The sequence below is a fragment of the Pecten maximus genome, chromosome 5, assembly GCF_902652985.1.
Source record: "Pecten maximus chromosome 5, xPecMax1.1, whole genome shotgun sequence".
In the NCBI taxonomy this organism is placed as follows: Eukaryota; Metazoa; Mollusca; class Bivalvia; order Pectinida; family Pectinidae; genus Pecten; species Pecten maximus.
In genome coordinates, this window is record NC_047019.1 from 40,784,282 (window position 1) to 40,811,008 (window position 26,727).

At 37.1% G+C, this 26,727-nt stretch overlaps 1 protein-coding gene and 1 long non-coding RNA gene across 9 annotated transcripts in view; both read left to right on the forward strand.

The window, feature by feature from the left end:
* Positions 1-5,047, forward strand: part of LOC117328032 (sperm-associated antigen 17-like) — a 31,665-nt gene extending 26,618 nt beyond the window's left edge. For all 8 annotated transcript variants that reach the window (XM_033885360.1, XM_033885356.1, XM_033885357.1 and 5 more), the window contains 11 exons: positions 49-218; positions 590-795; positions 1,134-1,275; positions 1,438-1,539; positions 1,686-1,832; positions 1,948-2,055; positions 2,847-2,998; positions 3,378-3,638; positions 3,844-3,988; positions 4,152-4,289; positions 4,499-5,047. In XM_033885360.1, coding sequence (XP_033741251.1) covers positions 49-218; positions 590-795; positions 1,134-1,275; positions 1,438-1,539; positions 1,686-1,832; positions 1,948-2,055; positions 2,847-2,998; positions 3,378-3,638; positions 3,844-3,988; positions 4,152-4,289; positions 4,499-4,533 — 1,606 coding nt within the window. In that variant the 3' untranslated portion in view covers positions 4,534-5,047. The remainder of the gene's footprint in view (positions 1-48; positions 219-589; positions 796-1,133; positions 1,276-1,437; positions 1,540-1,685; positions 1,833-1,947; positions 2,056-2,846; positions 2,999-3,377; positions 3,639-3,843; positions 3,989-4,151; positions 4,290-4,498) is intronic.
* A 7,264-nt stretch (positions 5,048-12,311) lies between these two features.
* LOC117328033 lies at positions 12,312-15,618 on the forward strand. Its single transcript, XR_004532784.1, has 3 exons — positions 12,312-12,675; positions 13,035-13,169; positions 14,487-15,618. It is a non-coding gene; the product is annotated as an uncharacterized LOC117328033 (long non-coding RNA).
* Positions 15,619-26,727: the final 11,109 nt, after the last annotated feature.

A 26,727-nucleotide genomic window follows, 5' to 3' on the forward strand; every position in this document is an offset into this window, starting at 1 on the left:
TTACAACATCTAGATGAATTTTTACCTTTATTTTCTGTGTCCACACAGCCTGCAGGCAGGTGTTAAGGAGTATGCCGAGTTTGTGACAGAAAGAAACAAGGTCACTAACATGATGCAGGTAGTAGATCCAAGGACAGATGAGGAAAGGATACATGCTGCAGATCTGACAGAGATTGGACTACAGACAGCTCAGCGGGAACTCCCACAGTATGAGCCAGGTAAAAAAAAAGGGGTTCTAACATAGCCATTATGAAGGGTTATTATCCTGAAGACTAAGGTTTTTATGCATAAACACAAGTCCTCAGGGTTACAAATGTTATTACCAATGGATGACACTGAGGTAGTCCAATATTGTCCAACTTCTAACTAAGGCAAACTAATAATATCTGTGCTTCAAAATCACATGGTACAAAAACATTTTGATTTCAACAGGTATTTATTAGCATGTGGTACATGTAGTAATTATCGATTTGTGAATATTCAATTTACATTTTAATTTCCAATAGACAGGATTTAATTAAAAAAAAAGGGGGGGGGGGGGGGGGGGATGTGTGTGAAGGATTTATTGTATGATTACAAAACATTGCAGCCAACATCAAAGGCATCTATGAGAAAGTGACAGCACCCCCTGTACCAAGTCCTCCACCAACACCCCAGCCCAAACGTACAATGGCTGACTGGGAGAGGGACCAGAGAGAGATGAACCAGGAAATGGATGGCCGGGATGCTCTCAGGAAGAAGAGGATCCCTACCTACTTTGATAGTGAATTTGGGAAAGCCTTCCTCCTCACACAGGTTATAAACCATTTTTAAAGTCTAATAGGACGAAATCCCTCTGACAGAGTAAATTAGTTTTTAAATTATTTTTTTCTTTATGGTCTAAACTGAGTTGTCCGCATATGACAATGAAAATTACAGTGGTCATATAACTCTGTAGCACAGGACCAGATATATTGATTATCTGAATTGATATATTCCTGGTACATGTATATGATCAATATCTGTGTAATAAATTGTGAAAAAACATTAGCATTAAATTTAAGGTTATTACAATATTCAAATGAAACACATTTTGATAAGTAGAGGAACTTTCTTATTCTGTACTTACCTGTAATAACTACCCTGATTAACAGGCTAAGGATGTGGACGAGATTCTACAACAGTTGTCTGAGGATCCAAGGAAGGATGGTACGGAAGCTGTCCGTGGAAATTCCTCCAGTCAGAGTAACAATCCCCAGCAAATCTCTCCTGACACCAGTGCTTACCCAGCAAGATGTAAGTTAAAATCACACATCTGTAATTTGTTAACGAGGTCAAACAAAAAGTTTGAAATAGATATCATGATCCACTGCATTGTACAGTATAAGAATGCAAAATGTTAGTTTCACCATTCTGAGAATGTTACCTATAATTGTCAATATTTATCTACCCTAACAGCTGTAGCAGCAGTGACCTCTGTCCAGAGTGATCGGTCAAGCACATCACCTGTGGACACACTCCACCCAAAGCAAGTCTCAGATACACCTATATCATATGCAGGTCAGTTTTCATGAATGATTAATGATATCATCTAATTTGTGATTACATTATGACAGTATTTTGACTTGATTCTGTGAAGTAAATAAACAGAAATTTTAACATTGAAGGTTTTTCTCTGTATTATTCTTAAATGATGTGCTTTCCAGTGTATGCAGAAACTGTTCCGTCCCGTGGAGGTATCCGTCCAGGGAATCCAACTCCAGCTCATGCTACAGGTCAAGGCTCCCCAGCTCCACTTCGTCCAGATAATCCCACTCCTGGGCATGCTGTCAAAACCAGCACTGGCCGACCATGTGAGTACTCTTCAGAAAATATAGCTTAAAATTGTCTGTTGTGAATAACTTTGGTATCCTGTTCGTGGTTATTTCAATAATTCAATTGATAAAAAACTGTTAATATCTGTTACAGATAATCCTACTCCAAAACATGCTGGTGGTCAGATAGACTCGCCCTCTGACTTGCCCTCACAGCTTGACTATCCAGCCATCATCATGGAGCAGCCACTGGAGGAGGAAGGTATAACACGGAGGACAAAATTGTCATACAATGTATCTTCTGGCCAGGAGTAACACTGTCATACAATGTATCTTCTGGCCAGGTGTAACACTGTCATATTACAATGTATCTTCTGGTCAGGTGTAACACTGTCATACAATGTATCTTCTGGCCAGGTGTAACACTGTCATATTACAATGTATCTTCTGGTCAGGTGTAACACTGTCATATAATGTATCTTCTGGTCAGGAGTAACACTGTCATACAATGTATCTTCTGGTCAGGTGTAACACTGTCATACAATTTATCTTCTGGCCAGGTGTAACACTGTCATCCAATGTATCTTCTGGTCAGGTGTAACACTGTCATACAGTGTATCTTCTGGCCAGGTGTAACACTGTCATATAATGTATCTTCTGGTCAGGAGTAACACTGTCATACAATGTATCTTCTGGCCAGGTGTAACACTGTCATCCAATGTATCTTCTGGTCAGGAGTAACACTGTCATACAATGTATCTTCTGGTCAGGTGTAACACTGTCATACAATGTATCTTCTGGCCAGGTGTAACACTGTCATCCAATGTATCTTCTGGTCAGGTGTAACACTGTCATACAATGTATCTTCTGGCCAGGAGTAACACTGTCATACAATGTATATATTTTGGCCAGGTGTAACACTGTCATACTATGTCAGTAGCATCTAACTTGAGATTGTCATCAAGCCCTGACTATTAAACATGGTCATAAAAAACTTTAACAATGATAACGTTTCTTCCATGTTGTTTTACTATGTTTAATTTCTAATTGTAGATTATTCAGCTGGTGAGGTTCCAGAGGGAGAGAATGAATTAATCCTAACACGAAGCTTAAAGATGGATGTGACAGGCCGACCTAGGAAGGAGGCTGTGGTGCTCCCTAGGGGTATCAAGGGAGGACGTCCAGGGGCTATCCCCAACACCAAGGTAAGCAGGCTAATATGATTATGAATCTACCAATCTATTGGTCTTCAGAATTCAGTATCTCTTTAGAAGAAAAAAAGCTAGCTTTGTAAAAAAATCAAAAAACAAAAACAAAAAAAAATCTGTTGAACAATGATCATCTATTTCATTTGTCCATATGAACCATATTACGTATTTCTCACACAATTGCTTTATTATATACTATTACTTCCAAACTTTTACCAATTTACCTCCAGCTTTTACAAAAGCTCCCTCTTCTACTGTGATACAGATTGCATTCCAATTTCGTATCGAAATGAAAACTTTAACGAATTGTTATACAATGTGTGATAAGCTTATGTAACTACAGGATAACAAAGTTGATCCCTGTTTCATAATACAGTACAAGACTGTTGAAGTGAGTGTACGACGGAAGGTGAATACATCTGTGACAGCAGGAGCATCGGTCCCATCTCAAGTCCAGCTGGAGAGGATGAGGGGTCTAATTCTACTGCCCGAGGAGATAGATTTTGGAGTCCTGAGAGAGGGCAACACCTACATCTGTACTGTCTGTCTGAAGAACACAGGTGTGGATTCTTGTCGCTTTAAAATCAGACAGCCTCCTCCTGCTACTGGCCTTAGAATCAACTACAAACTAGGACCGGTGAGTGACCATTGTATTCAAGTGATAGTACTTCAAGAGACCAGTACTACTGTTGTCTGTTACTTTGTTTTTGAAATTGTCTGGCAGGATTTAATTTGAAATTCAACCTCTTGCTCACCATGCCTTGTCAAAATGTGTTGAAATGTTTAATGCTTGCTACTTATGTCTGTATTTCCAGTTTTTATAATCTTTATATATTACATAGATTGCAGCTGGGATGAAGACTGACTTGGAGTGTGAACTGTATGCTATCGCCGTCGGAGTGGAGGGAGAGTCCGGGGTTGGCTCAATCAGACATGACCTAGAGATTGTCACAGAAACTGACATACTCTTCCTTCCCATCACAGCAAATATCCTTTTCTGAAATTTGATTAGAAAATAGTTTTTTTTAGCAATATAATTTTGTTTTTGCACTGGTTATATATATATAGATTTTCAGTTCTATGTCCATAAAGATATTACTTTCAAGGTCAGTTCTGATTTTACACTGAATATGATTCTTAACCTGTTCACCTGTTTTGACTGCCGATGCTTACGACAATAGGAGTCCCAACAGTCCCCAAGGAGGGAAGTCCCCTGGCACGCGGCTAGTTTCTACCCGTCCTCCACAGAGTACAGGCATCATTAGACCCAGGAAAAACCCCTTCCCAGGTCATACATTTTAATTAATGTTTACTTGAATTTTAATTGATATATTTGAATTTAGTTACACAATCTTTCCCTTTCTTTTTTAACGAATATTAAAAATAATAATAGGGTATATATCAATTCGATATATATTTGAGACTTCTTGATGTGTTTCTGTTTAAAATGATAATAAGTCAGTTTCTGTGGCTAAATTTCTGTATTTTATTTTTCAGGTCCACCCCAGCCAGATTCAACATATGTGCGATAAAGTTGAGAATGTGTACAGAAAACTATTTATAATTTGCACACATGAAAACTTGGTTTGTGAAGAGACCCAATCATTGTTTTAAATCTGTGATATGTTTCTTTTTGTATGTACATCTACCAAAAAAGTCTCGTCAAACTTAGCTGGTATGTTATACAGCTGTAATGGTTTGTTTCATTAATAAATAACTGTGATATCTTCATTGCAATTTTATTCTGTTCTTTTTAACTTCTCTTCTCCTATGGATGCTAATATGGACACGCTGCAACTAAGGCATACAGGCTTATTCCACCCATTAGATTTATACATGGTTAACATTCCCGCCAAAGACAAGCATTGATATCAGTTTATTTTGGTAATACAATGTGTGCACATTTGCTGCCATCTTGTGGATTTGTGATTTTTTAAAAATTGTACAGAATGATGTGATTAGTACCCTGTAACACTATCATTTGTATATTTTGTATAGATCATATTTATGTAAATTTTGTGAAGATAAATAAATACATGTATATCATATATTGTTAGATTCTTTTTTTCTGTTCGGCCAGGCGTTGTATTGAATATTTCTTCATAACGCATGTACAAAATATAAAGATAGATGTGTAGATCTGTTTGATTGACAGATAGTAACTGATTGACAGTACATTCTACACCAATACCGGTATCTTTTCACAGGAAGGGAAACACAACTTATTTCTTACACAATTTCATATTGTCACAAGCTACTTTTTCAATGATCATCTTTCAGATTGTTTCACGTGATGTCTGTATCTGGATTCTGGTTCAGATTTCACTGAAAACATCAAAGTTAATTACTCTACACAAAACTCAACAAGTTATAACCACCAAAAATATTAGTTTCTGAAGAACAGTTTAAAGTTATACAAAGCAAAATCAAATATTGTATTCAAAATGCATAACATTTTCCAGGTCTGTATCAAATTAAAAAACATTTAGATAAAATAAACACATAGTGTAGTATATATCTGACAAGAGTCCCAGAAGGCCCATTGTGCCTGTATTCATTTTAACAACTTGAACTTCTAGCTGAATGTCACCACTGCAAGTAATTCATTAGTCCAGGGGAACTATAAGTTTCCTCCCTATCCGTCTGTCTATTAGTCCGTCCACGCAAGATGTTGGTGAAAGTCGGTATGTAACTTCAGTAAGAGTAGCTATATGTAGATATCAAGTTAAGAGTTTCAGTGTTTTTAGGTCAAAGTCATGGTCGCTTACTAATTTTTAGTGGTTACATGTTTTGCTTTACCAATAACAAGCATGCTTGTTAATCATAAAATGTTTACAGCTTTCAATATATTTGACTGTGACCTTGAAAGTGGATCAAGAATACGCAATTGGGTTATTCAAGGCACGGCATATGGCTGACTGGATGTGTGTTTTAGATAGATATTTGAACTTTATAACTACATGTACATGTATACATAATACTCAAGCATACTGCTGGACTATAACAATTGACCTCTTGTTTTTGAAATATAGGTTTTTATAATTTAGTTTAGTTAAGTAACCCATTTGACACCAGTGACCGCAGAATTATGTCAAGGTTAACATTTGAATAAACTTTGTTTAGCATTTTATCCCAGCATGTTGTTGGTCCAACATCATTACATTATTTCTCTCGAGAAATTAAATATATTTAAACACACCTGATCACTGTGTCCTTGAAAGTCAGTCATTATCATTCATTATCTTTATCACAGCATGCTTTACTTAACAACTATGACTTCATCCAAGCATGCCTTTTGCACAATATCATGTTCCTATATTTGCTGTATATTGAGATGTCGTTTGTTTGAATATATCAAACCCGTTTGGCCGGTGGGGCCCTGATCGTTTCCGTTTCTCAACCTGAAAGAACCAGAAAATAGTTTTATTGGTCTTTAGCCTTTCAGCTAATCAGCATGAACAATATAAGGTAAGAGTAAGCGTTTAATGTAATACAGACATATGGAGGATGGACATTTGATCTTTAATTAGTAAATGAGAATCAACACCTTCCTTTGTCAAGATGGCTTTATTTCCATTCAATCAAAGGATGACTGCTACCTTCAAGGGTACAAGGTAATTTCGGAGTTGAAACAGCATGATGTATAGGCTGATCCGGAGTGTCGACACGTAGCGTAGGGATATGTGTCCGGGTGGAAGGTTCATGTATTTTTCTAGGTGTCACAGCATTATCGAGCTCAACAGCTGGCAGAGAGGCTGGCGAGACTGGGTTTACATCTGTGGATTGAGAACCGACTGAAGGAGGTCGATCAATCGATGCTTCGGAAGTGCAGACTGGATTATCAGCGTGGACTTTTCGTGTTTTCTGAGGCTTGCCTAAATGATTTGACGTAGAAGTGGGCAATTGCGACTGAGTTGCTGTATCCATTGCCTGTATGCCTGTTGGATTACTTTGAAAAGAGGGTGGTTTCCCATCAAATATGCATGAACACCAACTTTCAGCGATGGCAAAAAGTGAGTGTGCTCGCTCCAACGTTCATGTTCGCTCGAATGACGTTTGGCCAGGGCCATTTCATGGTGGGTTGGGATCTCTCTCCATGTCTCATGCGGTGAGTATCTACCCATTGAGATAGGGATCGCATCCCGAAGAGGTCGTCCAAACCAAAACTAACGCTGGTGATGCCTTGGTCTCTGTACATTAGTATTGGTCGCTGGAATGTATCCACATCAAGAGACCCTGTGGGCGAGATGTTATCCATGAGCATGCGTTTCACAGTCTTTACAGCTAACTCAGCTCTGCAGTTAGCATGGGGGTTGGCAACCGATGAGACCCTATGTCTGTCTCCCCAGGACCTCAGGAACTCCTGTCTGTGTCTTCCCAGCCGTAAACTGATGAAGTGTATTAACAACAGCTAAAGCTTCGCCCTCAACAGGGGAATATCGGCTCTGCTGGATGGGTGAATCTGCTACCAACCAGACACAATTTCCAGCCATCAGGACAGCAGACAGGAGTTTCCGCTGGGCACTCACAGTACTTCTGCATTAAGAAGAACCCAATGTCATCCGCAGACCAATCGGTTGCCAGGCATGTCAACCGATCAGGGTCAAACAAGCGAACACCGTCTTTCATTTCTTGAATGATGATCGTCTGAGGTTGATGGAACAGTCTGTCCAGGTCATCAGTCCAAATGACACGACGACTGGGTGGAGTAAGTCGTGATCTTCAGACGGTGCAGAATGTGAGGATATATGGCTATTCTACGGGACATTCGGTTATGAAATTGGTACCAGCGATTCTTTATGTCATCGTCAACAAGGTAATTTGAACATTTTGGTTCAAAACTTTTGGAAATTTGACTTTTTTCATGTGTATTTGAAAAACATAACACTGTTACCTGTACATCTATAAATAGCCGAGTTTACCTGTTCATTGTACTTCGATACACCCCACTGCGTCTCGGTATTGGACACTGTTAACGTTGAACACATACGCGTACATCCGACTGTGTATACTCATCGCTTAAAACGTAAACAATCCCTGATCTTATAAATATGGACTCAAATGATACATCTCCGAGTAAAGACCAGTACCTTACATCTACACCACAAGGTACTGGTGGTTTGAAACGGGCATTATGTGACCTTAGTGGTTCATTCACTCTGGAAGGCCCTGAGGGTAAAAAATCCAAAATCTTAGCAACGGACCTGAAAGTTATTATTGAAACGGCAGTCACTGAAGCAGTTGAAATGGCTATGACTAATATCAAGTCAGCGTTGTTAGAATCAATCAGCAGTAAATTCGAAAGTGTTGAGAACCGACTAAACAAGTTAGAAAAACAATATGAAGAAAAAGACAAACGGGTGAGCAAACTCGAACAAGAAAATAAAGAAAAAGACAAAATGATTCTTGAACTTCAAAAAGTGTCACGCACAAAAAGCACTATTAACGACGAATTTATTCACAACGAATTCGGGAAAATCTATGAATATGCACACCTACTGGAATCGGAATTAACCGATCTTGCACAATACACGAGGAAAAACAATATTAGGATTCTCGGAATTCCAGAGAAAAACAATGAAAACTGTGTAGATGAAGTATCTGCTATCTTTGAACAATCTCTCAGTTTACACGGCATGATAGTCGAGGTCGCTCATCGCCTTGGCCCAAAGCGAAACATGGCACAGGCAGTTAAAACTCCAAAACCAAGACTAATGATTGTTCGGCTCTTGAAAAGGAACGACAAGATGGCTGTCATGAAGGCAAGATCCAAACTCAGGGATACCCATATTTCTATACACGAGGACCTCACAAAACGAAACCATGATCTGTTACGCGAAGCTCGAAACCACGAAGATATCACCGATGCCTGGGCTTGGAACGCTAAGATATTTGCTCGGGACATTCGTGATAAAATACACCAAATTCGTCTGGACACTAACATTGATACTCTCTTGTAGGCTTGTTGCCGCCATTTAGACTACAAAACACATATCCTTTACACTGTTGTTAATAGCAAAATAGTTGATATACATGTATTGTCTATCCATATCACTGTTTCAGTAACCTAAAAAGTCAATACATGTAATTGCTTCACTACTTATATAAATCTGTGATGCAAGTGATGCGAATTTGCAGTTTTAAAATATTTGATATCAAAAAGATTATACAAAATTTCGATATACATTGTAATTAATTGATGCGATCTTGTAGATCTATGGTACAATACATAATAGGCGAACAACTATTAAACCTCACAAGTAAAATTGTCTGAACTATAGACATATTGAGCTGTACAAAAGATAATAGAAAATGAGGTTGTAGCGTTTTTGAAGCATTACCGTATTTCTTATTGAAGCAATAGCATAATGAACAGTGACAGTTTTTTTAAAAGTCATTTAATCAAGACTTGATTATAGTGTATTGATATAGGGTATTATATATCATTGAAAAATGCATGAAAACTACTTTGAAGTAGTGCCTCATTACTCTACTGTATTTTGTAAAATTCTTTGAGGTACGAATTTGAAAATTAGAAAATGATACTTTACCAAGTTTCGTACATTACTCTATGATGATTAAAGCTGATTACAAACCTGTATACTGATATATTGGAAAGTTACAATATTTTCCTGTAACTATCCCACTGCAAGCTTCGATAATTTGGTCAACGAGTGTTTTGAAATATATGTCTTTTTGATCCGAAATCTGCTTTTTAAAAAACTACTGATTTGATTGTAGACTTGCAATCTTAATGAATGTAACATAACCTGATGAAAACATGTTATTTCTGGGAAAACGAAAGTTTTTTTTGTTTTTGTTTTTATTTTAAGTTAATAAGAGTTTTTACCATGAATTTGGAGCTGCGAATTTGTGACGCGAAACTAACTCTACATTCTGAGAGGTGAACTATGAACATGACGATTATAATCAACTGTTAACATATTTTGAACAACAAAGTTGAAAACTCTTGTTTATTACTTGATGTAATGTAGTCTCCTATAAGATTATAAATCAAATATCTTCTGAACAATACCACGTTACCTGATTAAACTGATTCCTGCGAGTTTTGGAAACAAAATAGAAATTAAAAAAAAAAAAAAAAAAAACTATCAATGTTTTTACTATGATTTATGTTATTCTTTTCCAACCGAACTATATTATACTGGTGCGAGTATTGAACTACGATCCTTTTATACGAAAGCATATGAATATTATCCATAATGAAAGTGATTTTGAACCAGATAAATGGAATTTTTGATACCATATCCGAATTGATCATTGAACTTTAAACCTGCAAATTTTGTCTTAATGATATACTTGATGTGAATTTTATCTACAACATGTCAACTATGTTTTGTTAGGTTGCTTAAGCTAGTACGTCGTTATAGGAAATTCTTAGGAAACTATTTAAGATAATGTTTTTGTATATATTGTTGCTGCTAAAATACGGTACCCATTGTTGTTCTTAACTTTACAAATGTATTCTAGCTTCGTCCCTGGATTAAAGCCTTAACTTTCTCACCTAGCCCTTACTATTTCTATTTCTTTAACTTTCCCCCTCCTTCTACCCCCCAAAATATATGATTGGTCTTGAACAATATAGATGCTCGATTGGCATTTGGAGCCTCAGAATAAGTAACCCTATACGTAACTTGAAAAGTAAAATACATACAAAGTACCGATCTATTCTCCATCGCACACATGCACATGTTGTTAGTTACGATGTTCTTCTTTTGCTTTGCCTGTGCTACCTACCTTCCATAATACTTCTATGTGGTGACATTCATACAAATCCTGGTCCCAGTAAGTTTGATGACCTCTCGATATGTCATATAAACGTCCGAAGTATTCTTGCCTCAACCAATGACAATAACCATCATCACTATAAGCTAGATGAGATAGAAAGTATACTCTGTAACCAATTAATGTACGACATCATTGCTGTCAGTGAGACATGGTTATGTCCAGAGCTAAATGATTCCATCATTCTTCTTCCTGGCTATATTCTTTTTCGAAATGATAGAAATAGGCATGGCGGTGGTGTGGCAATTTACATTCGCGAAGCCATTACTAGTAAACGGCGGTTAGATCTTGAGTCGCCTAACATCGAAAGCATTATCTTAGAAATATCCCATCCGTTAGGGAGTATCTTCTTTGGAACATTTTACAGACCACCTAATCAAGATGCCCAAACTAAAACTTCTTTTCTAACTTACTTATCTGATAATATCCAAGCCATGCAGTCTGAAAATCCTTTAAATATCGTCCTTGTCGGCGATTTTAACGATAGATGTTCATCATGGGATGACCGCCACATAAACAGTGAACTAGGAAAACGTCTTTTTAATATTACCCATCAAAATAACATGCACCAACTAATAGACCTACCAACTCACATCACGGACACCTCTGCTTACATTCTTGATCTAATTTTTGTTGATAAAACCCAGTTTGTTGTAAATCACGGAGTAAGTTCCCCACTTTGTAATCTCGATCATTGTACTATACACTGTAAACTAAAGTATAAAGTACCTAAACAGCAATCCTATCAAAGAACTACATGGGATTACAAAACAGCGGATCTTGTAGGCCTTAACAATGCTTTTACCACTGCTCACATAGACATATTTTTTGGCTTATTCGATCACATAGATGACATCATAACAAATGTAAATAAATTTATCCTCGATACATGTAAATCCTTTATCTTATGCAAAAATGTAACCGTTCGTCCCCGTGACAAACCTTGGTTAACAAACGAGGTCAGGAGAGCATTCAGAACTAGGGATAGGTGTTTAAAATCATTTCAGCGTACTAAAAACGAGTGTGACAAGCTAGGATACCAAGTAGCCCGTAGGGAAGCAAATCGCCTAAAACGAGACGCATTAAAACGATATCAAGAATCCACTATCCATACACTAACGAACAAAAACACTAATACAAAAAAATTCTGGTCTATCACCAAATCACTTCTAGGGAAAAAGTCGGATCATCTAATCCCTCCTCTTACTGAAAACAACCAAATTATTAACGACGATAAAAATAAAGCAGAACTATTCAATAAGTATTTCTCCGATCAATGTACAATTAATGACAATGTCGACAAACCAGTTCTACCTACCATAGATGCAAATGTTAATATGCCATCTATCACTGATATTCAAACTAGTCCAGAGGAAGTATGTAAATTATTGCGGTCACTTAAAGGGACTAAATGGCTAGATTTCCACTTAAATAATATATAAAAAAGGGTATACGATTTAAAATGATGTAAAAAGTTAAGCACTTTATGTTAATTATACATTTCAAAAGTGTCCATAACAATTTGTTAAAATTTAATGAAAAAAATAAAATAAATTTGACTAACCTAGTAGTTATTTCATATTATTAGTTTTCGATGTGTGTAAACAAATACCTCTGCGTACCTTTGCGCATGCGCGATGCGGGAAATTGGAAACATCATAACAAAAATGGCGAACACCCGATCTAAGTGGAAGGGTCCTGAATCAGTTTTAACCGAGAGCACGAAGAAACGAATAATCGAGAACGTGATTTTAACTTCACAAAGACGAACACGTATCTTAGAGACAGAGCAAGCAGATGGCATCAGTTAAAAAAGACCGAAGGGATTAAAACAGACCCTCCTTTGGCCAAGCTAATGCCTTGAACAGGTTAGTTGACAGCACTGGACTTCGATGTTTCGTAGATCAACTGTCGTGTACGCCCAGATGATGACTTGATAGTACTTGATGATACATAATTATCATAAATGGTAACAACTGATATCGAGATTAAGCTTAAGAAAGGTCACGTAGTGTTAACACGGCATGAATCGCTTGGTATTGGCCTCAACATGTCCTAATTATAAATGGGAATACAAATCAAAGGGGGCGCCCAAGAGGGAATTTTGACATTTGTCAAATTAATCGTATTATACCAGAAAGTAAACTTGATGACTTTATGCTTTTGTTAGACTGCCTGTATATTACACATTAAGTTTACATTGTGTTATTAATATTCCGTTGTACAGTTTTGAAAGCAAGCCTGAGATCTAGAGCGTACGTATAGATCTGGTCATAAAGAAACTGAAGCCAATGAAGATGACCACAGGCGACATGGAGTACATGCAGCCACTACGGACGACACTATTACTAGTCGCACTTAGGTATTTTTCATAGTTAATTAATCCTTGAAGCCATTAATTAAGAAATATTTATATAAATCATTAGCATTTGGATGCGAAGGAAGAACATTATTTATTTATTGAGTCCAGAGACCTGACCTATATAGGTCTCTGTTGAGTCGTATAATTAAAAAGTCGTGGAATAGTTTCTGTCGATGCTAATTAACATTCAAAATTCTCATAATCATACAACACAAGTCATGTATCACTGTGAACTGTTATTACGTTATGATTTGCATATTGATATACAAAAAAATGTAGATATATATATGTATATAATATAGGCGTCAAGTTTGATTACATGTTTTGGTCTATAGTATATGACACATATTGTATATAATCAGTTTGAAAACATAACCAATTCCTAGACATGTATTGGTTTGTAATCAGATACCACCAACCGATCAATTTTCGATAACAATTTTTTTTTCTAATTAAAATGAATGGATTTGATATATTGTTTTTGTTTAGCAGCTACCAATAATGGATTTTTTTTGTAATTAATAATTTGAATCAGAATAAGTGAACCAATCAGTTTTGACCACTATAATTCATGCATGAGCTGCATGCATGTGTAGCGGGACTGGACTGAGTCGATCATCAGTGACCAGGTAGCTCAATAGTTGGTAGAGCATCCGGCTGGTGTTCGGAGGCCCGGGTTGGAACCCCGGTCTGGCCGCTTACGCTACATTATCTCCTGATCTCCTGTTACACATGTATCCTCTACTTTTAACACTTGTTGAAAATTGCTGAATTCTTAGTGTATTTGGTAAGATATTGTGCAATTGGAGATTGAAAAACTTCTGGAGTATCAATTTCGTGAATTTAGTATGTTTTTTTTTTTTGCATTATATATTTTCGGGCCTAATGGCCATCTTCATACGCAGTAACGCTTCATTTATTTGACGTCTTGGATACCACATTATGATGTCACATATACAATATCATGCCTTAAGATAGTCATTAGGCCCGAAAACGTAAGCGAAACACAACATATGTTGTGTTGAATTTACATTTTTCAACTATTGATACTGGTATACATATTTAAGACCCAGCAGAAGCCTTGATTGTGTGTAGAGGCTAATTAAGCTTGAATGTGAGTTGAGAAAATGTTGACAGGCGAATTATTTTATGAAAAATCAGACAAAATATCGTGAAGAGCCATCTTTGCATGATAAATCAATATAAATCAATATAAGGCATGATTATAATATTGCCAATTTTACACATTTTGTTGGTTTGTGTAACTGGAAATTACATTGATTTTGTGTAAGAAAATATCTTTTCTTCTTCTTATAGATATCACAGGATTTATAACACAAAAGTTCTTGGAGGACAAAAAGTGCCGTACAAGGTGGAAAGGACATACCAACACATCCAGGGACTCATCAATCTGATAGTGGCCAACAGAATAACAGATAGAACTGGAATATCTAGCCAAAACCCTTGCATCAAATAGATCCCAGAAGATTCAAACTCCTAGCCCATGCTCCTCCACCATCTACTGCCCAAATGGTAGAGGAGAAGAAATCCCAATTAAGATGAATGGGAATAATTGACATTTTGAGACTAATCACGTTCCAGAGACTATTACTTTTGAATATCTGTCCTTACGTTTAGTAGCTGACCTGGTCTGAAGGACCAAGGTGAGTATGCCATACTGAGGCGTCCGGCATTCGTCTGTCAACATTGTCAACACAATATTTGAATAACTTGAGTAAATGTCAGAATATACCAAATTTGATAAAACTTTATAAGCAGCCATATATCGACAAGATCTCAGACAACTTCAAAAATAGAAATTATTGGACAGTAGTTTTTGACAGTAGTTTGCAGAGTTATTGCCCTTTGTAATGGTCTTATTATTAACATTTTTTTAGTTCACTGGTCAGAATGGAAACTCTTTTAGAAATTCTACTAGTCCTGAACAATTAAATGGATTTAATGAAATTTGGTCAGGAGAATTATGTGGCAATGTTATACTACTTATACTTATACTTGTTATATTACTTTTGAATATCTGTCCTCACAAGTAATTTATAAACTCTCAAAATTCATTGATGTCAACACCCACTAGTGCTCAATAGTCTTTAATGTCAACACACACTAGTACTCAATAGTCATGGATGACAACACTCACCAGTAGTAGTACTCAATAGTCATTTATGTCAACACTCACTAATACTCATGTCATATATGTCAACACTCACTAATACTCAATAGTCATGGATGACAACACTCACTAGTACTCATTAGTAACGTATGTCAACACTCCATAATACTCAATAGTCATTGATGTCAACACTCAATTATCACTGATGCCAACAATTGTCATTGATGTTAAGTCACTAGTCATGGCAGTCAACTTTCTCTAGTCATTGATGCCAATGCTTACATCTGAGCAAGACAATAAATACAATGTGGTAAATTCTTTATATTCATGTTTGACTTTTCTCAGTGTTTTCTCTATCAAAACTATTTGTGAGACAAATTGTACTGTGCATTTACTGTTTAGTGTATTATCAACATCATAAGTCACTGTTCTGTTGATATTCTGATAAATTAGGGTTAGATCTTTAGGTCACCTGAGATGAAGTATGAAGTGACCTATTCTAACTGACTTTTGTCCGTCGTCTTTCGTTGTTTGTCTTTAAACAATTTGTCAGTAAGCTTTCATGGTCAAAAGGTCAACCAAAACTGTGGATTACATAGTCCCAACCTCCAGGGACCTGAGGGGCAGGGTCAAAAAGGGTCAAATTGACTAAAATTTGAAAGATCTTCTCAGCTCGCAGATATGGTAGAATCATATACTGGTGTCTTTAACAAAAATTGTGAATTTCATAACCCTGATGGGGGACTAAATTTATATAGGGAAATCACAATTTTGATCAGCATTTGTTTGATTTCTATTGAAATTCATTCTAACTTCATTAACATTATCAGCATGGGATGACAGCTTGATCGCATGCACATGTTGGCCCTGACTGACCTTCTGGGCGAGGCTAAAAAGGGTCAATTAAATTGAATATTTCAAAACTCAGGTGACCATTAAGGCCAATTGGCCTCTTGTTTTACATAAGCCAGTATCAGTGAAAACTGATGCATATGAAATATGGTACATAAAACAAAAGGTTTCCATGAATTCAATGATGTAATGTAATTTATTTTGATTTTATATCAAACCTTTTCACTGCACAGGTGTCAAAACAACTTCCTTGAAATAAGATAATTCAGCTTATGTGTATGGGCAAACGGACAAAGTGATTACCAATAAAATGCTTAAATTTTCACGATTTCTATATTTTCTTTACTCCTGTCACCTTGACCTCTACCCATATATAATTAGACTGCATGCTCTGCTGACTTGCCAATCAAGATGATATTGAGGTTGACTGAAATACAAGAACATGTAACATATACATTTTTTTTTGTAAATGAACATAATTGTACATGTAGGTAAACTTGAGAATAATCCAATTCCTCAATCCATGACTGTCATTGAGACTGTCCGCTAATCATTGAATTATTAAAACAGTATGGACATCAGTATTGTGAATTAAATATCTCATTTATATCGATGATAAATTGATATAAGTGAGATAATACATTATTGATATAAATGAGATAATCAACAATACTCATATCCATCTTTTACCATGTATCAGTGTTATCCATTTGTTAACGTACATATTTAATTATATAATTCATTAAATAACGTACAAGGCTTTCAACAACATTTTAACTATAATCATTAAACAGAAGCAAAGTTAAGTGCAAAAACTACTAACTCAATGAAGGTTCCGATTTTTAATTAGGATGTCAATCTGAAAGGCCGAGGGATTCAAACAGTCGAATAAATTACAATTTCTGTGTAAAACTGAATTATTTTTTCTAGACCTACAGTTTGTGTATTGCTCTCAGTGCAATCAATTTACAATGTCGATCTCCATTAATCAGATTTAAATCGAATTCACTTTTGGGTAGGCCTATCACGTTAGTGATCGGCATTTTTTTTGTATGTTACAACAGAGACATATATGTCTGGTTACAACTGTATAGCTGTTACGTCGTCACAGCACTTACGGTCATACAAAATAGCAATTCCAATTTGAGTTTACACTTCGATTTCTTACATTGGGACGATATTGAATTGAATGAACACTTCAAAGATGAATAATAATAATATTTTCCTACATCACAATAAACGAAACGAAGTCCCCTTTGGAGGCCCCATTGCCGAATGTCAAAATTTTACATGCTACTTCTGAGGGTTATACGTACTTTTATCTGTTTGAGCTCTCAATCAACAATAGTGAATAACGATCGGTACTCCTCGAGACCGTATAAACCATCCGATTGCAAAGTAATCACGTTCTACATCCACGTGACAAAATGTTTACACTTACCTCGATTCCATTTTCGTCGGGTGAAAGCGAGGATACTGAAATCATGTGACGCACTCGGCTCTCTCCGATGTAAACAACAAATGTTGTTCAGCGATAATTCGAAGTTGATAAACATTGCCAATATTTCACAAAAAGTGTCATAATTTTGTAAACAATTTAATTTCAAGTATCACAACGCTTTCCGGAAATCAAATGCATGTAGAAATTATTGAAATCTAACCATTTAGTCCCTTTAACACAAGCAAATCCACTGGGCCTGACGGCATAGGAAATTTCATTCTAAAACATTGTGCAGAATCCCTTTGTCATATATGGGCGTATATATTTAATCTGTCTCTAAGCTTAGGCTGCTTTCCAGGCATATGGAAAACGGCCCAAGTGTGTCCAATCCATAAAAAGAATAGCAAAAAAGATGTAAAAAATTACCGTCCTATATCTCTGCTTTCAAATATATCAAAATGTCTCGAAAAAATTGTCTACAAACGCATTTATGAATTTCTTGTCGCAAATAATATCCTTATAAAAGAAAACTCTGGTTTTAAAAAACACGACTCTACCGTTAACCAATTACTTAAAATTATTCATAAAATTTATAAAAGCATTAACGATGGGAAAGAAGTCTGTACTGTATTCTTAGATGTTTCAAAAGCTTTTGATAAGGTATGGCACGAAGGATTAATATACAAACTAGAAAACATTGGTATCAGTGGAAATCTACTTAAATGGCTTAAAAGTTATCTTACCAACAGAAATCAATTTGTTGTTTTAAATGGACAATCATCAGAACGCATGTACATCAATGCGGGTGTCCCTCAAGGCTCTATACTAGGCCCTCTTTTATTTCTAATATATGTTAATGATATCAACATTGGAATTCTTTCTGACATTAATTTATTTGCAGATGACACATCTCTCTCTTCTGAAATTAATAACCGTGGCTCTATCGACAATCTAAATAACGACCTATCTACTCTATCAAGCTGGGCTAAACGATGGTTGATAACTTTTAATGCAGCTAAAACAGAACTAGTTTTATTCTCCAAAAAACGTGTCTTAAACTACCCCGATATTACACTCAATGATGTTCCTATTCAGCACTTCAACACGCATAAACACCTTGGCATATCATTATCTGGAGATTTGAGCTGGCATGTGCATATATCTGACATTGTTGCTAGGGCAAATAAAATACTAAACATGTTACAGTCATTAGCATACTTAATCCCTCGGGGCGGTTTAGTGATACTCTATAAATCATTGGTTAGGTCTATTCTAGAATATGGCAGTATACTCTTTGATAATTGCAACCAATACGAATCCGACCTTATTGAAAGTGTCCAGCGAAGGGCAGCTCTAATTTGCACAGGAGGGTATAAAGTTACCAAATATACTAAACTTCTATCTGAACTAGGTTGGGAGTTACTTAGTGACAGAAGGAAAAATTCTCGATTAAAAATGATTTTCAAAATCAAACATAATATGGGTCCTTCATATTTGGAAAACATCTGTCCACTTCTCTGTCATCGCACACAAAATTACAACTTCAGAAATTCAAACACAATTCTACCTATTCCTTCCAGAAAGTCGTTCTATCACCAATCTTTCTTTCCCAGAACTATAAGAGACTGGAACAACCTACCTGAACATATTCGGAACAAACCAACGCTTGAATCTTTTTCACAAGCCCTATCACAACTCTCTACTCCAGTCTCAAATGATTTGTATATTTATGGCCATGGGAAAGGAAAAATCAATCATTGTAGACTAAGAATGGGTCTTAGCGCCCTGAACAAACAAAGATTCTTATACCGATTAACACCCAATAAATATTGTGACGACTGTACGGATTCCCCCGAAGACGAAAAACATTTCTTTTTTACCTGTCCAAAATATAACAACTTGCGTATGAAATTGTTAAGAAAAACTTGCAACGAATTGGCTCCAAATGTAAATCCAGATCTCATTGTAAATCTTATGCCTGATCTCCTTTTAAACATTATATTGCATGGCTCTGACAACAATACCGATTCCTCAAACAAAAATATTTTTGACTTTGTATTTGAATATATTGTTGATTCAAAAAGGTTCTAATTTCATCTTTAACACACACACCCCCCCCCCCCCCTTCCCATACCTTCACTCTCTTTGCTTTACCACTTTCCCTCTATCCTCATCCTTCCTCTCCACCTCATCTTCTTTATGTTATGGAATGTATGTGTGCGTGAGAGAGCGTGTGTTATGATTACGTCTTGTACATACTGTATTGTTTTATGTGTTGAGGAGAGCATCTCGTAGCCCTAGGGCTGTTTGTGATCCTCATTAAACAAATAAAGAATTAGAACAGTCCAAATGAACTGCGTAGAAGACTTCAGTAGGGCACGGAATGGCTTCATCTGTTGAGTCATTGAGAATGCATAGCCCCTTTGATTGATTAGACCAAACCAGGCTCTGTCACCACTGATGTCCTTTGGTGTGGGAAAATTCCTGATGGAATCCAAAAAAATTGAGCTAGGTCGGATGTTAGTTGGCATAATTGTGAGACCTGCAAAGTCAATTGTGTCCTGGGCAAACTGGATTTTTGGGGGTTCAAGGTGATGCCATTGCGTGCGCAAAAGTCAAGCCAGTTGCGTGTCTGGAAGAACGATGCTTCTATTGAGGAAGCCAACATGCAGGTGTCATCCACACATTTGACTTTATTCTGGAAATTAGAGATGATGGCATCGAATCACTGAATGTAAGCATCGCCACTTGCCAGGAAACCTTGAGGTGCAACCCTGTACCTGTACCGCCCCCATGGTGTGATGAAAGTGGTAAAATGTCGGTCCTCCTCACGAATGAGCACAGAATGATACCCGTTGCATGCATCAGTCACTGTCTTCTTCATGTCTTGAAGGGGCCGCGGTGGCCGAGTGGTTAAGGTGTCTCGACACTGTATCACTAGCCCTCCACCTCTGGGTTTCGAGTTTGAGACCTACGTGGGGCAGTTGCCTGGTACTGACTGTAGGCCGGTGGTTTTTCTCCGGATAATCCGGCTTTCCTCCACCTCCAAAACCTGGCATGTACTTAAATGACACTGGCTGTTAATAGGACGTTAAACAAAAACAAACAAACAAAAATCATGCCTTGAGGGACTCGGTCTGCCAAATGGAAGGGGCTTGGCACATGATGAGTCTGTCGAACAGAATGCTGATTTTGCGGCTGTATATCGACAGTACGTCTGGGAGAGCCATCAGCTTTAGCAGACCTATATCCACGAACACCAGGTTGTTGGTGTGTTGGGAGTAACATGCTCAAGTACTCCAATGCTAAAATTCCTCTCAAGGTCATGGACTTATTTTGGCAGTGGATAGGAACTAGAGCTGGCTTAAAGTTATGGACAGCTACAGGTTTGGCATCAGGGACGACATGGAGGTGCAGGGGCTCACAATTCGAGTGGCAGTCGTTGGTGTTCGCATACATTGAAGGTCGTAGCACTGTAATAGTCCAGTAGCTAATCCTTCAACGCCTCCAAATTGTTTTCAGTTGCAGTTAACCCTGGTGGTAGGTAAGGGGATTGGTGTTTGCTGGCGTCTTGGACAAGAGCATGTCATGTCATCTGAGTCCTTGATGGAGGAGGCAGTGTCTGAAGGCATGGGGTTCATGACCATCGGGAACTCTCTACAAAGAAATGCATTCTCCATGGATTCAGAGATATGACGGAGCAAACGAGTTGATTGTGTAGATCAAGCATAATCCGAAATGACGATATTTACCAAAATGGCACCAATCACGCCAAGGTTCTCCTTTATGGCACCCTGCATCACAAGTTTGCATGACTAGAAGGGGGTTCTGCGCCTGTATACCGAGGGTCTTGGCTAACTCCAGGGGTAGTATTGATCTGTGGCATCCTTTATCTGCCACCATGGATAAAGTGACAGATTTAAGCTTGAATGTGTTCTTTATGGGGTGTCCGAATGACTTGTGATCCTGAGGCAGCACGCTCATGGTTACCAAGAGCATGGTATGAGGTTTGGAAGGGCGAGCAACCCATTGTCCGTCAAACACATGATGATCCAGTGTTGAATGGTATACCATTGTCAGACGATGACGACTTCCTTCCTGACCCTTCCTTGAGTGATGGATACCCTTAATCATGCAGTTACGTCCCGGTACAGGCTTCTCTTCCTTTCTTGCAGCTTTGCTTATACGGAAACATCACATCGTCAATTCATGATGCGTTCTTTGACGTACTTCCGGAGGATGAAGCGGTCACACTGAAGATGGCGTTGGCGGACTTCAGTTCTGTGGAACAGGACGACCTTATTGATGTCCTTGAAATTCATGAATCAAAGAAACTGCCTACAGCCGCCAATATTGCAAAGCTACTAGAGGAAATCGCCCATAAGGAGCTGATCCAATCTCTAATGCTTACTGTAGAATGTTTCGAACCTGTCTTAGAACAAATTCAAAATACATGTAACTCCAAAACAGCTACTTCAACATTCAACAGACGTCGTCCCAACTACCAAGCTAGTAAACAAAATTCTTAAGTTTCCAGTGGCCATGGGTGCAAAGGAGCAAGCCACTGAGAATCATCTGAAACGATTTATCAGGGAGCTGAATAAAGAAACGCATTGTAAGTTTGTCCGCTTTTGTATTGGGTCCGACTTGCTAGTCGAAAGGATATCACAGTTTCGTTCGTAAGTGTCAGTGGGTTAGGAAGAAGACCTGTTGCCGACATTTGCTCATGTCTTCTGGAGTTGTCGAAGATGTATGAAAGTTTTCCGGAATTCAGATATGAACTCATGGCGGTATTGTCGTCCAATGTATGGGTCATGGATATTATCTAGAGATATCTTTAGATCACATATGCTCACTGTGTTCAAGACATTCAACCTTTTTTTAAAATCTTTGTCATTTGTTTGATGCCATGTCCATAATGTCCATTGACACCAAGTATAATTCAAACGGATCTGTTTGATTTTTGATGATCAACGAAGCTTTTTTCCTTAACAAAACGGTGTTTTTTTTCGTTTTTTTTTTTGTTTTTGTTTTTTCTTGTTTTTTTTTATTATTTGATTTTTTGTTTGCATTGTTTTTGTTTTTTGTTTTTGTTTTTTTCTCATTGTAACGCTAAATAAATGATGAGTCATATTCATAATTCGATTCATAGAACAACTAACTTAATAGTGCTTAAGTTCTTGGATTTGATATGTCAATCAAACTGAAGTTAGAAGAAACGTGTCCCTTTGCTAATTCTCCATTTGGAAAGAACAATGAAATGGCCTCTTTCATTATTTCTTTTTTTCTGGCAGTTTTCGACAACTTAGTTTTTTCTGATGCTACCTCTTTTTTTCTTTCGCGCTAGGGTGCTTCTTTTGTGGCTTTTGTGAATCCATCCTAATTCGATCTGGCGATTTTGTTTGGCAGTATGGCGGTTTCCATACGGACGGTGAGGGTTCCTCATTTCCTCGGATTCAACGTCGTATGCAGAAAATCGCGTGGAGTTTTTCTTACCGGATGCCTCGTCATGCTTCTGTTGTAGAACTGTAAGATGCTTGTTTTTCTTCTTTTTGGGTGGCTGTTGTTTGCGCAAATAAGACCTCAGTCGGAGGCGATCTCTGTGGAGTGGTATGTAATTTGACAGGTCTTTATCATTCATCAGATTGATAAGATCGGGCGTGATCTGAAATATGAAACTACTTTAATAGAATTCCATTTAACATACACGAAAAAAATGTATTTGTTACATTTGAGAATTCGATTACCATTAGGGTTCTAGCATTGTTCTAGAAACATATATCAAGCGTTAACCACCTACAACCATTTAAGCATTGAGGTTGATTTTTTTTATTTCCATCGGGGTATGAAAAGAATTTTTTTGCAAACTTTGTAAGAATCCGCGTACGGATTCTTACAAAGTTTGCAAAAAAAAAATCTTTTCATACCCCGATGGAAATAAAAAAAATCAACCTCAATGCTTATAATTAATTCCAGTTAATTGTCTTTTTCTAATTCAAATAATGTTTTATGTACAATTTTACGGGTTTTATTTGGGATTCTTTTTCTCAAATCAATACGCAACGTCAATTGTCGTATTGTGACGTCACATTTTTCGCGCCATTCTCGGAATTTATTTCATTTAAGCATTGATGTCATTTTTTTTTTTTTTTTAGTTTCATCGGGGTATGAAACAAATTTTGTTTGCAAACTGTATGAATCCGCGTAGCGGATTCTTACAGAAGTTTGTAAACAAAATTTGTTTCATACCCCGATGAAACTAAAAAAAAAATGACATCAACGCTAATAATTAATTTTTGAAAATGATTTTCTAATTTAAAATTTAACAATTTTACGGGTTTTATTTGGGATTCTTTTTCTCAAATCAATACGCAACGTCAATTGTCGTATTGTGACGTCACATTTTTTGCGCCATTCTCGGAATTTCTTTCATAGAAGATTCGACAAATCACATTTGAGTATTTACCGTGAAAACAAAGAAAAAATAGTTATTCTGTAGTGGTTATAAAGATATGCAGCATTCCTGTTATACATCAAATGTAAGTTACATGTTCAAGGGACTGTATGGTTGCTAGAATAAATGTAAAATGTATTTAATCTCGAATCTGTAACAGCATGAAAGGTCTCATCAGTTGATCACTACAATGATTAATTCAAGAGTATGTTCATGTCATATTTCAGCTAATTTTGCATGTATATACTCATTTTTTTACAACTAATAAGGTAATAAAACTTTCCTTTGCTAAAGATTGGTCTTCAAATGAATGTTCATTTTAGAAATAAAGTAAACTATCGATGTTTAAACAAAAGCTACAGTTTTTATTACTAATTTTTTTTCATATTTTTCACGATATAGACATCTTTTAGTGTCCAAAGATAACTTCATAAAGAAACAAGAGACCAGCGAGTTTCAGCAGTCGTCTGACTATAATAACCCTATAAGCATAGTGTAGGATGGCCGTCTTATATTCCGAATGTCCGATAATCCGGAGGCGCAATTGTCCAAACGGCCGATATTCCGAAGGCCCGTTAGTTTGAAAATAGGTATATATATATATATATATATATTGTAATTGGGCTGTATGGTTATATGCCAGCAATACACAAAATTGTTACTAATATTTAAAAAGAAAAATTTTAAAGATAGGTAATTAGTTTGTTACAGTTTCTGATATAAATTGCCTCATAGGGAACTTTCTTAGATACACATTTTGCCTGACATATTCAACCGAAATTCTCAGTTAAACAAATAATGATATCAAAAACAATTTTAGTTACAATTTCGAATATTGCTGGCATATCCATTCGACGACCATGGCGAATTAATGCGTATATGTATTTATCCGATTGGGTATGGTCAAGCCTCATTGAAACCCCAAATTATAAAATATGGTGCTGTTGGTAAGGTTATAGCCCATCACGCCGGGCATCAGTATTAATTAGATTACTTAATTAGTCAGGTCACAAATCACCTTAAAATATGTCCACATAGGTCAAAACGTTAGCTCTGTAATCCTGTTTTAGTATGTGCTTTGGCCGACTTCGAGCGTACAAATAACCAAATTTAAATTAGAATAGATAGTTAGTATACTTTGCGCCCGAGGTCGACAGTACATTAGTGTCATTTTCTACGGAAGCCGGTAAGGGTAAACTTTTAATGTCGTAATTACTAGAAATGTTAAGCAATATTACGTGAACGTGTTCCTTTGCGTGTAGGCTACACGTACACGTTGGCGTTATTTGAAGCGTCTATTTTGAACGCTGGATTTCTCGATATTTTGTAACTAAATCAAGAAAGACTTAATTTTTTCAGAAAATTCATATGCTCAAAAAACATTCAACAGAAAATTTCATTGCGAATATCCGCAATTCAAACAAAATTGTCTACACGTTTGGACTTGGTTGTTGCTACGTGTAGCAGATGCAAAACCACATAAATCGATGACGTCATGCTGACGTTATTCTGGGGTATTCCCTTCTACACGTAAACGCAGGGTTGCTTAACGACTTACTGATCTCGTAATCACAACATAGCTATCTCGTAATAACGACTTAGTGAAATACATATGATTGTGCGAAAGCCATTTGTTTCATTCAAAACAATTCTTTTCGCACCATCCTACATGTATGTGGTTTTTCTCTAGTAAGTCGTAATTACGGAATACTATACGTCGTAATTGCGACAGACTAATGTAACAGGAGAAAGAGAAAATGTAGCAGCTAGACTGAGGTTCGATCCCGGGACTCTGAACTCTAAGACGAACACTCTACCAACTCGGTCTCCGAGGATCGAACCAGTCCAGGTCGGCTGCATTCCTCCCTCTTTTTTCAAGTCTTCGTCCCCGAAAGTTCGGGTATCCTATATTGCTAAACGTACTCTCAATGCTTTAAACAAGGGTTAGCAAGCTCGCCAATTACGTAACAGGAGTAAGAGAAAATGTAGCAGCCAAACCGGGGTTCGAACCCTGGACCCCCGAAATCTAGACGGACAATCTACCAACTAAGCTACATTGTACCTGGTCATCGATGATCAAACCAGTCCAGTTCCGCAACACTAAGTTTACTTCATGTGGCACTAACCGGCTTCCGTAATTTGCAGGGAACAAACATTTTGAATCTTTGATAAAAAAAAAAAAAAAAAAAAAAATACCAAGTCCCGCACACAGCCCTTTTCCTAGCATACAGAAGGCGTAACCCCTGCGCGACGAGCTTTATGCCACTTCGGTAAAGAAATGTAAAATTTAACCTATTACTAAGTATTCACAATATAGACGAAACTGTTTTCACAAAATATATCTTATTCTTTCGAACTATATCAGACTTGTAAATTTAATTAAAATGAAGTCGTTTATTTCCATATAACCCATATTGCATCTGTGAACCCCTCAAACCCCCGGAGGGTGAAGCCCTTCCATTTGTAACTGCTATCGTTAAAACATGAGTGTTATTTATTGCTTAGTTCCAGGATAGCAATACAGCCAAATTGTCCGCTTTTACCCGAACCCCTCAGTCCCCTGGAGACCAGGTCAACCATTTGTGAACAACTAGGGATAAACGGACGACAGGACGGACGGACGATGGACGCCAGACGCCATGGCATAACATATTCACCTTGGTCTAGTCAAGTAACCTCA